The sequence below is a fragment of the Peromyscus maniculatus genome, chromosome 16 (assembly GCF_049852395.1).
Source record: "Peromyscus maniculatus bairdii isolate BWxNUB_F1_BW_parent chromosome 16, HU_Pman_BW_mat_3.1, whole genome shotgun sequence".
In the NCBI taxonomy this organism is placed as follows: domain Eukaryota; kingdom Metazoa; phylum Chordata; class Mammalia; order Rodentia; family Cricetidae; genus Peromyscus; species Peromyscus maniculatus.
This window is the reverse complement of record NC_134867.1, coordinates 53,416,973-53,432,596: the sequence shown is the minus strand read 5'-3', so window position 1 is coordinate 53,432,596 and position 15,624 is coordinate 53,416,973. Positions and strand designations below refer to the sequence as shown.

At 42.7% G+C, this 15,624-nt stretch overlaps 1 protein-coding gene across 19 annotated transcripts in view; it reads left to right on the top strand.

Annotated features, from left to right (window-relative positions):
* Positions 1–15,624, top strand: part of Syne1 (spectrin repeat containing nuclear envelope protein 1) — a 484,186-nt gene that overhangs the window by 410,472 nt on the left and 58,090 nt on the right. For all 19 annotated transcript variants that reach the window (XM_042262341.2, XM_015996792.3, XM_015996795.3 and 16 more), the window contains 3 exons: positions 3,618–3,743; positions 6,609–6,764; positions 15,119–15,277. In XM_042262341.2, coding sequence (XP_042118275.1) covers positions 3,618–3,743; positions 6,609–6,764; positions 15,119–15,277 — 441 coding nt within the window. The remainder of the gene's footprint in view (positions 1–3,617; positions 3,744–6,608; positions 6,765–15,118; positions 15,278–15,624) is intronic.

Below are 15,624 nucleotides of genomic sequence, written 5' to 3'. Positions count from 1 at the left end.
AACTCAAGAAGCAGATTCCATTCCCTAAATTGTAGGCTTTATAGATCGATATCTCATATTTTATAGCCAAGGAAAAAGCTAACCCAGAATGAGTCTCTTGATTCTCCCTTGGTTTATCTAAGCAGGCTGACATTAGCCAAAACTCTCCAAGAGGCATCTTAGACCTTTCGTTGGCCACAGACACTGTGAACCCAAGGACATTGAAATTTATCCATACTGCCTGTAATAAGCTTCTCCCCGTCATGTTCATACTGTTTATAATTTGTCTTTAGTTCAGTAGTTACACATGTATGAGCAGTTCATGAGGGAACTCATGATTCTGTATAATTAATATGTGCTCATAAAAATAGGGAAAAAAGAATGTACCTCAATTCAGATAAGGCCATGTTGAAAAGTTTTTCTTTATAGTTTTTTTCCTTATCTTCAGAATGGGTATAATTTTACCTCATCCATTTGACTATTGTGAGGATTTACCAGAAGAATTCTGGGAAATCTTGAGGTAGTGGGCTCATGAATAACATCATTGATGTCATTAACACTTAAAAATTGTACCCAGGGAATGTTAGAGTTTTACATATGTTGACTATCACTGATTCTTCTTGATTATTAGGGACAGTGTGCTACCTCTGTGGATAGAAGGAGATAAGTCACAGTATTTGAGCTGATTTTTTTTTTTATTGTTTCAAATATTCACACCTTGGGTTCACTTTGGGGATCTTATGCAATAGACCTTCAGAATAGGAAACAATCAATCAAAAAGGCCACCGAACACATATTAAACACCACCATTTGCTTACAGAGCAATTCACTGGTAACATAATATGCCTGAGTCATTAGTCGTCATCTTGGAGTCAGACAAGGATTTAAAATGTTGTAACTCATTCTGGTGAGGCTGTGTTCATCTTATATTTATTTTAATTTGTGATGTGATTTTTGGATATAATCCCAAGACGTGTGAGAAGGCATGCTGTCTGAGTCACTGGATTCGCTTGTCTCTCCTGTCAGTTCGTGTATAAAGCATTCACTCTGATGGATAGTATGCAGAACAGGACATGAATTTCATTCCTTATCATTCGTGTGGAAAAAGGGCACAGTGGTTGGCTTCACCATCCAATTCATCTTTGAAGAAGGGAATCTCTGTTCTTCTCTTGTCAGAATTTCCTTAATTTTGAATCATGCATTGCATTCCGTTTGCCCAAGGAAGTCTTCAGAGATTAGAAATTTCATTTCTACCCAGACTTATTTTCATGTATCTTTGCACCAATGCTATAAAAATTCTGTCTTTAGCTGTTAGCCTAATGCTCTGAGGATGTATGCCCAAAGTCGTCATGGTGTTGCCTCCTTATCTAATGTTGATTTTTGTCCCAAGGAGCTGGCCATCTCGGTGTAGCTCCGTGAACAGCCGCTGGCTGTTGTTGACAGCTCTAGGGTGCGTGCTGATTTAACTGAAAACATTAAGTCTACGCAGAGGAGAATTTTTTGCTTACCAATCATTGATTTCTACAGTACTGATTATTGGTCAGCAAAGTGGCACACCGAATATTGTAAAACAGAGGAGTTAAAACAAAGTTGAGCCTCAGAGACAAAAACATCCCCAGTTTTGGTTTGCAGAGCCTTTGTTGGTACAAATTAGGGAAAGGAGATGTCATTGTGCTTCTGTAAAGTTCCATCGGGGAAGTTTAAAGAGAAACATGAACCTCTCAGGAGGCAAAGACACTAAGTTCAAACTTGCGTTTTTCGCTAAAGATGTCTAGAGTACTGTTGCCTGTGGGATGCAAACAGGAACATGTTAGGATGAAAAGTAGGAGGAACCGAGGCAAGAGAAGGCAGGGGATAAAGGGAGACAATGGGAAGGGAAGGAACCAGGCTTTGGTACCATGTTTGGCTCTCGGTAATTCTAGCTGTAAACCAATTATCTTTGGAATTCAGCGATTCGTTGAATGGAGAATGACCACTGGGCAGCTGGTCTGGGGAGGGCACTGGGAGCATTATGACTAGGAATGACTGATATCACCAAAATCGAAGAATTGGACAACACAGGGTATGTATTTAACTGAATGCAATTTGACATGGCATTCAGTTAAAAAGAGGTACCAGAGGCAAGATAATGTACAAATAGGGCACGATAAAAACCAACATTCAGGGTCGTTACTCTCATTTTCCTTTAAAGAAAAGCATTTCAAAAGTTAGACAATAAATCCATGTGCTATTGAAAGGTAGTCGTTGAGGCATGTAGCCTGAAAACTGAAACTTCCCATCGCACCAGCACAAGTTTGCTGCCATTCCCCAGAGGGAGCCCCTGGTACCAATTTGGTGTGTCACATTTCCTAGTAGACACACACCGGGCATATTTTTCCTTGTCTTCACTCAGAGAGCCAGTGTGCTCTGGGCTGCCACACTCTACCATGCAACCCGTGGTATTATCAGAGCATGTGTCACGAGACAGAGATTTCCTAAATGGTGTATTGGCTCGCTTCTTCCAGTTTTCACTGAGTGGCTGTTTCTGCGCTTGTGCTTAATCTTCCCAGACACGTTTAAGCAGGAGCGAGGTGAAAACCAGGCGGACACCATGTTTGTGATGCCCATGGTGGTTCCATGCTTGCACTTCTGCAGGCACTCAAGTGTGAGCGGCTCATAGTTGTGACTGGAGTGAATCAGAGTTAAGGCTATATCATTTTTATATTCTGTCTTTCTTTTACCTCATGCTTGTTTGCATTCTGAGGAGATTCTGTATCCTTTTTTCCCCCCACCCTCATGGTACATTTGGGAGAGTATAGATACTAGGAACAGTTGTGTGTGAAATAGGAGAGAGACAGAAAACTGAGATGATCTCTGCACTCTGTGCATAGATTTCAATTTATATACCCATAATTTGGTCATTGTGGTTGGTGCCTTGATAGCTATTGCTGACTTTAATCCCTCAACATATGTAGACTTTATTTCCATTTTTGCAGGGAAAACTAAGGCATAACGTCTTATTATCTGTTTATTAGATCCAAACAGCTAAAAGTAGCAGAGTCAAGTTAAACTCAGCTCTTTTTTTTCTTTTATTTTTATTTTACATGTATTAGTGTTTAGCCTGCATGTATGTCTGTGTGAGGTGTCAGATCCCCTGGAACTGGAGTTGCACACACTTGTGAGCTGCCGTGTGGGTGCTGGGAATTGAACCAGGGTCCTTTGGAAGAGAAACCAATGCTCTTAACCGCTGAGCCATCTCTCCAACAACCCCCCACCCCTCACCCCCACCCCCCGTTTTTTAATTTTTATTTTTGGTTTTTTTTCAAGACAGGGTTTCTCTGTGTAACATTGCACCTTTCCTGGAACTCACTCTGTAGCCCAGGCTGGCCTTGAACTCACAGAGATCTGCCTGCCTCTGCCTCCTGAGTGCTGGGATTAAAGGTGTGCACCACCACTGCCCTACTGAACTCAGCTCTTATGATGACAAAGGCATGGTGTCCAAAATGGCATTGAGTGTGGACACGCCTTCCCACAATTCATCATTGTATTTATATCCCTGGCCATTAAAAAGAGTGTTTATTTTCCTTATTTTCATTTATGTTTTTTTTTGTAATTTCTCACCAAAAAATGTATACAATTTCTTTCTCCTCCAATTATAGGACTGGGAAAAATGTGAGAATGGGATAGCTGATTCGCTGGAGAAGCTACGAACTTTCAAAAAGAAGTTGTCCCAACCTCTACCAGACCACCATGATGAACTCCACACTGAGCAGATGCGGTGCAAGGTATGAGACTGGATGGAGACTGTCCCTGTTGCCTAGCCACATACTTCTGCTGGAATAATGCCTGTGAGATCACATCTCAGGGAGATGCCTGGGGTTGTCTATGTGAGCATATGAAGTCCTTGGAGAGCCCATTAGGGGAGTCAGCAATGCAATGAGACCTCCTTTGTTGATTTACAATAGTTGGTTGAAGTTATGGACCAGTTTATGGATTACCCAGAGGAAGCAAATGAAAAATTTAAGACCCAACATAAAAGATATTTAAAAGCTGAGTCAAGAGCAATAAATATCTTTCTGAAACATCCACACTGGAGAATTGTTCTAACAAAACTGTCTAGTTTAAGAAAAGAAGGACATGATTGGCATCTTGGAAAATCTACAGACCAGAGCAGAGGAGCACACCCTACCTGGCAGACCCCTCTGTACAGAAATCAGGAAAAAAAAATAGCTGATCTCTATCAAAGCAAGGAGTGACCCAATCCTTAAATCGTTCAGCGCTTCAACCACCTACAGACTGTGATTGACACCTCCAATCGCAATTATGATCATTACCTCTAATTGTACTTGGACACAATCAGGAGTAACATAGACCACTCCCTAGATCATGAGGTCACTAAGACCAGCATGATTTAGTGGCTGTAAGATTTATTCTCTGCACACCTGTGTAACCAAGCACAGTGCCTGGCCAGCACTTTTTGGCTGAGTAATAGACTGATCATATCAAAAGTAACTTCATAAATGCTTCCTTTCAACTTAACCATTTCTGGTGTTTCCAGAAGCATTTTTATATTACTGTTGTATGATACTCCTAGTTAAAAAGTTATAAAAATATATTCACTGAAATTTGAGAAAGGCAGCATTAGGAAAACTAAGAAGTGATACACATTATACCAAAGGTGATGAATGAAATATATTGCTATGTTACACTAAGGTGCATGTAAAGGTCAACTGATGTGGTGCATTCAAGAGGCTAAGGCAAGAGGACTCTGAGTTCAAGGCCAGACTGGGATACATAATGAACCCTTGCCTCAAAAGAAGAGGATGTAAAGGCTATGGACAATAAAATGAGTTTATTTTAAACCTGTGTAGTTACCTGGGTAGTGGTGGTGCTCTCCTTTAATCCCAGCACTCAGAGGCAGAGGCAGGCAGATCTTTGTGAGTTTGAGGCCAGCCTGATCTACAGAGCAAGTTCCAGGACCAGCCAAAGCTACACAGAGAAACCCTGTCTCAAAAAACAAAACAAACAAATAAATAAAAACCTGTGAGGTTAATCTAATAAAGAAAATTTCTGATAAGCAGGAATGGGCATAATCTAATAATACCAGACTCCTCCTGTATGCCAGTGGTCTCTCATTTGGTGTGACACATGTTCATGGGGACATTGTTGTTTTTCTTATGCTAGATGAGAAAATAGAAGAGTCTAGAATAACATTGACAGATTTATCTGTATTTCAAGACTGTATTTCAGCCACACTGCCTGAACTACTGGGTAGAGTCTGAACCAGTGGGCTTGGGTTTGCATGGTAGTGGTGTGTGTGTGTGTGTGTGTGTGTGCGCGCGTGCGCGCGCGCTTTGGGTTTCGTTTGGTTTTAGAGAGGATTTTACTGTGGAACCTCAAACTCACAGAGTTCCTGTACCTCAGTCTCTGGAGTCAGTGCTGGGAGTGTAGGCAAATATCACCACAGTTAACTCTTTTTTTTTTAAAATTCATGAACTGATGCTGGAGTTGCAGGGAGGAGCAGGGTTGATATTAAAGAATACGGTCCTTACACTGGTATAACAATTTAATCTGGCTAAAGGTATAGACCAGAATGCTGTATATTTATTCACCTGGAAAGTCTGGTCTTTTGGCCAGTAAAATACTTGAACAAGTGTCCTGCTTTTGAGTTTGGAGTTTAGGAGGACATGTTACCACACAGCTCCATTTATGCTGTTCCCCAAATCACCCTCGGCAGCAAAACAAAGCAATTACTTGAAAATTTCAGACTAAATCCTTGTTTGCTTAAATTGCCTGGAAAGTTAGCCCCAGATAGTACTGTTAATTACTTTTTCCTTTAGAAACTTGTCTCTGGTGTAAAGAGACAGGAAAGACAGAGAATAGACTGTATGAAATTCTCCATTCATCCACTAAATGAGCTGGAATCTAAAAACAACAGCTGGCAGAGAGCGACAGTGACACATATTACGAAACTGTTCACCTGTCACAGCGTGGCAGAAACCCACATCTGCTCATTGGAATATGGCTACAGGGATTTTTTTTTTCTCTAAACAATGCCCCCAAAGGACAAGTCCATAATCAATAGCTTCAATAAATCTCTGGTCCTACAGAATGTGTACCTAATAAATTACTTTAAGTGGAAGAGAAACTGTAACAAAGCTTGATATTTCATGGTCAGCATTTATCACAGAATGTGTCAACTGAGCATGTACCAATGACGTTCAACCTAGGAAATTTCTCTTTTTAAATATTGTATTTGTGTGATCAGGAGCCGGATAAACTAATGGATGGTTAAGGGGTTTTGAAATCAGTTTATATGTGTTCATGGTCTCAGGGTTGTAGGATGATATCAATTCAGAATAAAGGCGGCCATGACACTTTAAAATCTTAGAGTTTGAGAAAACAAACACCATCCTAAAATGATCAGTGTGGTGGTGAATGGATGGGAGGAAGGTTTTTCAGGGAACCTTGGTGTTTTATCAGAAGCACTGGCAGATTTTCCAGTTAGGTAGGATGCAAAAAAAAACAGAGCTCGAGTCTTACATTCAAAAAGAGTTTGTAGACAGGGAATTGTACTAAGAAGGGCCACCAGGGCCCCTCCAAAGGGTTAAAGCTGTCGTGGGGGTTCATGGATGTTTGTTCCCACGTAGGAATTGGAAAACGCCGTTGGGAGGTGGACAGATGACCTGGCGGAACTCACGCTACTGAGGGATGCCCTGGCCGTGTACATCAGTGCCGAGGACGTCTCCATCCTGAACGAGCGTGTGGAGCTTCTGCAAAGGCAGTGGGAAGAGCTGTGTCACCAAGTAAGATGTGGTCGGAAGGAGGAAGTAGCTCCTTGGGATGGGAAGGTGGGGGGCAATCCATGACACCAGACAGGCCTGATCCATGTCTGGACTCACCCTGTGACTCACTGTGTAGACAGAGAAACCTGTGATCATTGCCAGAATACTTCAGAATAAGGACAACTATATCATCATATTATACTTTGGATTCATCTATACTGAAGTATTTCTTTCTCTTTCCTTTCCTGGCCCAAACTGTTGTGCTTTCTAGGTGTGAATTTTCAGCTGGGTCAATACTGGTGGTGTGTTCTGGATTTTCAACATGGAAGAATCACATTGTTTTAGTTTTAATAGTAACAAGATTCTAGAGATAGTTTTATTTGTTGGAACAGTCAGTTTTTTCTTATGAATTCATGGGTGCATGGCCTTGTTAGGCTGACCTTATTTACTAAATGTCCTCCTGTGTGTGCAAGTTGCTAAAGAAGATTCTAACTTAAGCTCTGAAAGGGAAGGATGGATGCAAAGGCAGCAGGAGAGCATCCCGGGCAAAAAGGGACATCGGGTAAAGGTTCGCAGTGAAGCCTGCTGGCCACCTAAGAGCCCGCGGCTGCACTTGGTAGAAGTGTCGGTACCTTGTTCTTTAATGCTGTGCCCAGAGGACCACGTCTGCCTCACTGCCAGCTGTAAGACACCCTGAGTGCCATGCTGACACACTGCTGGCTATAACACACCCAAGCACCGTGCCTGCCACACTGCAGGCTGTAACACTCCCTGAGTAGAATCCCTGCCACACTGCAGGCTGTAACACTCCCTGAGTAGAATCCCTGCCACACTGCAGGCTGTAACACCCCCTGAGTAGAATCCCTGTCACACTGATAGCTATAACACACCCTGAGCATCATTCTGGCCATGCTGCAGGCTCTCATACACATTTATTCAGTGGATTGGTCGTTGCAATTCTTGTGAACACAGGCCATAAATAGAAATTCTTTCCATCAAGTTTCCAATGGCACTGGAACTAAAGTCAGCCGAGAAAGTCCTATACAGTTATGAAGAAAAGCCTATAATGAACAGATGAAAACAATGCATGAAGATGCCAGCTAGCTCAGGGTGGCGGGCATTGGTGAATGCACAAAAAACGTTTCTTGAAATGGGTAAATCTTAAGTGCTGAGGCGGGGGGCGGAGGAGAGATTGTTGTACAGGGAACACATACATCATTAACGAGGTTAAAGCATGGTGGGGGTGGAGAGGTGTGGGTCTTAGAAGGGGAAGGACTGGGCCCATGGCAGGGGGACTCTGCGCACCCAAACTTAGGTTTCTTTGCACCTGTGCCAACCACTCTGCCTGATACCTCTTTTTCTCTCTTCATCCTCCCCAGTTGACCTGACATTGTGGATTCTTATCCTCATGCTTCTAGAACCATCTAACAGAGTTTGTATTTGATATTAAAAACAAAGGTGTTCCTTGAAACCCCCGGCCCCCATACTTAATCTACACCCAGACTTTGCTCGCATAATGGATCAAAGGGATATTCACTCACGTGCTTCGAAGATGTTTCAACAGTTCCCTGTGAACGTACCCTTGCAAAGTGAGGGATACAAGAGATGTCTCTCACTGACATGTTAGCGTTCTGAGTTGTGAAACATGAGAGTGGCCACCTTTCACAGAGTACCATGTTCTCAGTGTATTTGGTGAGGAGCCTCTGCAGAGTTGTTCATACAGAGAGTGACAAGATTAATCATCACACAAATTATTTTCTGAACGCTTCAGCATGCACACATTACTACAACTACCATCTAATAATATACAGGTCTTATCATGATACACCATATAAATGGAAGGTATTTGATGGGTACTGATAATTAAGAAATTATGACAGTGTTGTTCATTTGCCACTGTGAGCGTGCTAATCTCTCTCTCTCTGTCTGTCTCTCTTTATCTCTGTCTCTGTCTCTTCCTTTTAGAAATATTTCTCCTATATCAGCAGTCCGTTTTTTTTTTTTGATGCACTTACTTGTGTAGTTATTTTATATGTATGTGCGTGTGTCTGAGTGTATGCACATATACCATGAACATGCAGGATCACACAGAGGCAGGAAGAGTGTGTCCTATCCCAGGAGCTGGAGTTAGTACAGGGATTGTGAGCTGTCGTGTGAGTGTTGGGAGCAGAGCTCAGGTCCTCTGCCAGAGTCGTAAGCATTCTTAACTGCTGAGTTGTCTCTCCAGCCCCCTATTTATCTCTTCCTGAATTTTGAGAGAAGGCTACAACTACCTTCTCTTCAGAATTCACCTCCTTGTTCCCTGCTAAACCCTCACAGCATCCCTTCTTGGAGGCTTTGATCATGCCTAGCTAGACTGACTACTTTTCTTCTGGCTTGGACACCTATTTTCTCTATCTTACAACCCTGTGAAGTCCTTTTTGGAAATATTCTACCCTTAGTATTTCCATAGTCCTGTGAATTCCCGTTTCCTCCTTGTTCCATACCACCATGGAACACATGTTTTTTTTTTTTTTATAAATGTCTGTAGTTTGATCCCAAGACTTGGAGGCCCTTAGATGCACAGGCCTTTTCTCTGGACAGCCGGTGCCCACAGCGGCTAAGTGTTCTCTGCATATGTCTAATAATGAAGGCCATGAACTACATGCATGTCCTGATAGTTTGGTTTCTCTGAGGATAAAATAGTGACAGAATTTTAATATTTGGGAGGTGGAGAAAACTATGATCATACGATAATTTCTGATTCGGGGAAAATTGTGGAACAGTGCCATGGAAGTATCATTATTGCTAATTCTTAAGCCAGACATTCATATGTTCTAAAATTGCCCACTAAACTTAGATAGATCTGCATGACAATACATGACACGCTGTGAAGACATTAATCCTGTGCACCTGTGGCGAGTAGACTGGAACGTGAGAGAGAGAGGAAGCCGATAGAACATCCGGTGCTTCTAGAAACTTCCGCTGCCAGAGTCTTAAAGTATGAGAATAAGACATAATTATCCTGTACCCGTCCCAGTTTGATCTACATGTATTTAAACCAGTGAGAATGTAGCCTGGGGTCTGGCCAGGTGCCAAGATGTAAGAATTCTCGAGCAGGGACACAGAGGAGTTACTGGCTCTCGAGGCTGTTGTTTCCGGTGAACTGATGTCAAATATGAAACCACAACAGGATACAAGCCTGTGCCCGGCTCCTCGTAAAAGTCGACAAACTCAGCTGAACGTAGGTGACATTATGTCTGCTAAAGGAGGGGAGAGCCTGCCCTGCTCGCTTAGAAGCAGCTGAGGAGAGGTGAGGTGTAACTGGACCCACAGATGAGGATGAGGAAGACAGCCGTAAGTAGATGCTGTGGCGCTTCAGAACAAACACAGAAGGGATGAGATTTTCAGCCACCCCCAGGGATCTGTCCTAGCTGGGCCCAGTTGCGGATTATATCACTCTTCTTTTTCTGTTTCTTTGTAGAACCATGTGTGATTCTAGCTGTAATGTAAACATCTAACACCACACCACTAGAGTCGCTCAGTGGAGTGTGTGTGTGTGTGTGTGTGTGTGTGTGTGTGTGTGTGTGTGTGTTTACACCCACAATGTCATGATAAAAATATTTACTGTTAGAAAAAACTGTACTTCCTGTTCAGCTGTCTCACTCTGGAGGCAATGCACTGTGGTTCTACCCTTAAGAAAATGCAAATATGTGCTGAGCTGATAAATTCAGGGTTTCGACTGTATCCAAGAAAAGAAATGGTTCGTTAAACATAGCCTAAATATTCAGTGTATAAACAGCATCGAATGCCACCCTTCTTACGAATTTATATCTTTGCAAAAAGATTTGGGGCCTGGCTCACACCCAATGGTTGCAGCCCACATATTTAGTTTTTTTTTCCAGTCGTAGCTCCACAGTAAACACATGAAAGCAATGCTTTCATGTTGCGAGACAAACACGAAGGATGTGTACTCAAGCTGGTCCCTGGAGATGCTGAACACAGGAATGCTAAGGAGAGAAAAGACCAGACTGAGATGGGGAGTTGGCAAACCCGTGTTGTATACCAGCCTTTTCTAAGCTGTCTGCTTCCTTGTGCCTTCCTGTCCGCACACCACATCCTGGAGCATAGTACAGCACTCGACACACTGACGATGACTCTCTATTGGAAACACTAAATGCTTGTGTTTGGAGAAAATGGAATGTCAGTTTACAAGTGACAAGAGGAAGGCTTGTAGAAGAGGAGTGACTTGCTGTGGTCTCCTCAGCAGCGTAGTGGACACTGGCCTTGGGTCTCAGCTGCTTCTGGATGTGTGACCCTAATGTACATCACAGCCTGTATCAAAGACGCCAGCTTTTCTGATCCTGCCTTTCACTGGCCCAAAGCTGGTACCTGAACTGTCCAACTCACCCTGGGATAGGGTACACCTACTCATCAGAGTAATAGGTGATATCTTTCTGTAATCACCCCCTCTGCAGATGTTCAAAGGGAGCCCTAGCATCCATTTTTGGATCATGGCCAACATGTGGAGGCAACTCAAGAATGGGACAAATACATCTCAATTCTTAAAGAGGAAGCTTCTTATCCTTAGGGAAGAGTCACTAATCCTGAAAGTTTCTTGTCAACTGAACCCAGGTTTTAGCCACAGCCCCACCCCCCTACCACCACCACCACCCCTGCTTCCCGTTTCTGATGTCATGTGAATGACAGGTGGAGAAGTCACAGTCTTAGTGTTTTAGAACAGCAGATTCTTCTGTGCTGACTGACCGTACCATAGAACAGCATCTGGGTAGAGCTCGGGGTAGATGAGATTTGTCTACAGAACCTTTTGACTCATATTCCCTGTGAACCCCCACCCCAAATGAGTTCATTGCCACTTGTCCCCTCAGTATTTTTCCACCTCAAAGAAAATTAAATGGCAAACTGAGTTACATTGATGAGGTAACACTGGTCAACTCGGTAGTGATCCCCAACCTGGAGAAATATTTTATTTAAATGGACACAGTTAACTCAGAAGAGGGAATTTCTAATGGAAATTTTTCAAAAGCTGTGGTAGGCCATGTGGTCTCCTCTCCAGAAACCTCATGTTCCTGGGGTTGGTCTTGTGAAAAGTATCCCAAGGCTTGTGACCTGCTTCCCAGCTCATCTCGGGTATACAATCGTAGACAAATGGGACTCTATGGGACCTTGAGTACTATCCTACCTAATCACTGAGAGAGCCAATCAGAGGCAGCATTGGTAACCAAGAAGCATAGGGTACCTTTGAAGTGTTTTTATTTCCCTATTTAAAAGGAGGTTAATTTAGAATACATTTAAAAATAAAATGCTAAATGCAGTGGTTCATGCCTCTAATCTCACCACTCAGGAAGCAGAAACATAAGGATCACCACCTTACATTTGTGGCCAGCCTGATCTATGTAGCAAGTACCATGACAGCCAGGGCTACACAGGGAGGCATTATATCAAAAAACTAAAACACACAAAAATAAAAAAAATGAATGAAGGATTCAGGCTAGGTCTGATAGTCAATAGCTGTTAACTCCAACATTCAGGAGGCTGAGGCAGAGGGATCATGTCTTCTAGACCAGCCTGACTGCTAACATATTGTGTGATGTGAGACTAAGCCTGAGATCCATACTGAGGTCCTGTCTCAAAGCAACAACAACCCAATATGCTGTTAGTAAATAGGCTAATAGTAAAAGGAATATTAAAAGGTAGGAAAATGTCAGCAATTTTAGTGGCAAGTAGAACATGTACCTTGGATGCTTAACATACAGCACTTCCACTTAAACTTATTTGAAACTTTTCTTAATAAAATAGTGAGTTATATACTCCCAAATCCAAACCACTGAAATTGATGGGTTTGCATTTCATTCAGCAGAATCAGTAACTGGTTAACATGTCATGGGCCTCAGTGGACCATCCTCCAGCTTTCTGCTACCATACTAATCGTACTTCATTTTGCTGATAGGTGGTGACACTCAGCTAGAAACACTCCTAGGTAACTTAAACAGCACTGCAAAATCATGAGCATTATGAAGGCACAGAATTTTAGAATTCTAGAACGAATCATTCTAGACTCTGAGAAACAAACTATTGTGTCAGCAGCAGTTAAGGAACTCTAAAAACTCAAAAGTAGACTGCCCAGTTTCTTAAATGGGCATATGAATTGCTTAACTTTTCTGTAAAGAAGATATACACATGACCAAGAAAGGTCATCAGTACCATTATCCATTAGGGAAAGATGAATGAAAATCATAGTAGTAAAGTACTTCTTACCTCTAATGCAGCTCTAGTCAAAAAGATGAAGAATGACCATGTTGTGAATGTAAAACACTGCAGCCACTTTGAACAAAAAAAATTGTTGATGTTACTATATCATCCAGCAATAATACTAAGGATATACCTCAAGAAATGAATACCTGTGTCTGTGTAGACACTTATGCATGAGCATGTGTGGCAGCAGCATTCAGAGTAAATCAGGATTAGAATCAACCAAAATGTCCACAGTCAGATGAATGGACAAGTAAAATATATTGTGTCTATTATAGTGAACTGTTGCCAACAGTGAGAAAGAATGAACCTTGGATATATCCCTTGACATGGATGAACCTTTAAACTATGCTAAGTGAAAGAAGGCCACCAGAAAAGAACACAAACTATGATTCCAGCTTACATGGAATGTTGGGAATAGGCAAACACATAGAGATGGAGTGTGTGTATGTGTGTGTGTGTGTGTGTGTGTGTGTGTGTGTGTGTGTGTGTGTGCGCGCGCACGCGTGCATGCGTGTGCACACCTCCACCTATGTGTGTTACAAAAGGTGATATAGTATATTGCTTATACCATTGGGGTTGGGTCATCTGATAACCTCTGTCTGCATGCTACACAGACTCTGGGGGGAAAAAGCTAAAGCTAACCTGGTACATGATGCTGCATGCCTGGGCAGTCCCAACTCAGTGCTGAAGGCCTGGAGGTTCCCTAGAGAGTCACTGGTTTTCAGCCCACACTGGAGAGTTGAAGCACCTAGAGTATGATGTCAGAGGAGGGAGCAGGAACAGGGGTCGCCACACTCGCTCAGGAAGCAGAGTCAAAGGCACACAGGTATATGCTCCATTTTTCTGAGACCTCTTTATGTCTGGGCTGACAAGTGAAAAATGTCACCCACTTTAAGGGTGGGTCTTTCCCCTTCAGCCAATCACAGACAGGTCCCGAGGTGTGCCTTCTAGATGATTCTATAGCCCATCAAGTTGACAGTCAAAACTAACCACACTGCTGACAGGCACTGATATTTGAGGTGGGGCATGAAAATATTCTGAAATTGATCATGGTCATAATTGTACACCTCTGAATATATAAAAATACATTTAGTTGTATGCTGTAAAGAGACTGTGAATTATGTGAATTATATATCAATGAAGCTAAAACAAAAACAAACAAACAAACAAAAAACCCTGCCTGGTTCATTCTAATAATTCCAGATAAAACATGCTCGCTCAGCTTGCATACTCTTCTACATCTTTTTAAACATTCTGTGTTCTGTACAAGTTTAATGTGAAATGTTGATTATTTACGTTTTAAAGGTTAAGAGCTAAAACCTTTGTCTATACAATGAAAACCAAAATTATACAAAAAAAAGGAAAAGAAAGAAAAAGAAAAAACACTAAAAATGCAGAAGTGAAGGAGCTTGCTAGGGGCAGAGCTGAATGTCATTTTGCTAGGGGCAGAGCTAAGAGTCATTTTCTGCTTCTGGAGTCATCTTCTGCTTCTGGAGTCATTTTCTGCTTCTGTTGGCTTTCTTCTCAGCACACACTCCAGATACAGGAGACCCAACTGATGTTTCCTCTCCATTCCATTCTGTCCTTCTGTCCTTCTGTCCCTCTATTTAAAAAAAATTATTTCTTTGTATTTTACATGTATGAATTTTTGCTTGCATGGATGTAAATATGCCAGGTGTGTGCCTGGTTCCTGTGGAGGCCAAAAGAGGGCATCAGATCCTCCCCTCCACCCCAAACTGGAGTTGCAGGGGGTTGGGAGCCATCACATGGGTGCTGGGAGCTGAACCTGGGTCCTCTGCAAGAGCAGCAAGTAGTCTTGACCGCTAAGAGGACATCATCTGGCGCTGGGGTTTCAGAAGGTTGTGAGCCATCATGTGGGTGTTAGGCAGTGAACCTGGGATGTCAGCTTGGATTCTCTGCAAGAGCAGCCGTTGATCTCAGCCTTTTCTCCAGCCCCTTTCCCTCTCTGTATTTCTTTTGGCAAATTCTATATTTCAGGAGACAGTGGCCTCCTGGGATGTCCAGGTCCTGCCCATTTCAGCACGCCATTCCCTCCTCGGGGTAGGAGGTGCCGTCTTGTTGTTACCCTTCTCATAACCACCCCACCTTAATCTTCCCAGGTCTCCTTAAGACGGCAGCAAGTGAGTGAGCGGCTGAACGAATGGGCCGTCTTCAGCGAGAAGAACAAGGAGCTCTGTGAGTGGCTGACCCAGATGGAGGGCAAAGTCTCCCAGAACGGAGACATCCTCATTGAAGAGATGATAGAAAAGCTCAAGAAGGTGAGCGGAGGCTGAGGTGGGGTGAGCGGTGGGAGGTGGCCGGGGGTCTCCCTTCTTCCTGGTGCTTTCCTGTCCCTGTATACCAAGCTGCGTCTTCATAACATTCATTATGGAAGACCCACTTTACATACAAAATCTACAGGGTGTGTTTGCTTGGTGAGGAAATCAACTTCCTGCTTTCTGCCCTGGAGGAATCATTTACACACACCACTTTGCTCTCGTTTTTATTTCTTATGAGTTGGTTTTTAGAGACGGGCATCACGACAGAGGAATTAAAAGGAAAAATCCTAAGGGCAAATTAAACTGATTTTTCCCTAGAAAATATGATCTATGGGCCCTCAGTAGAA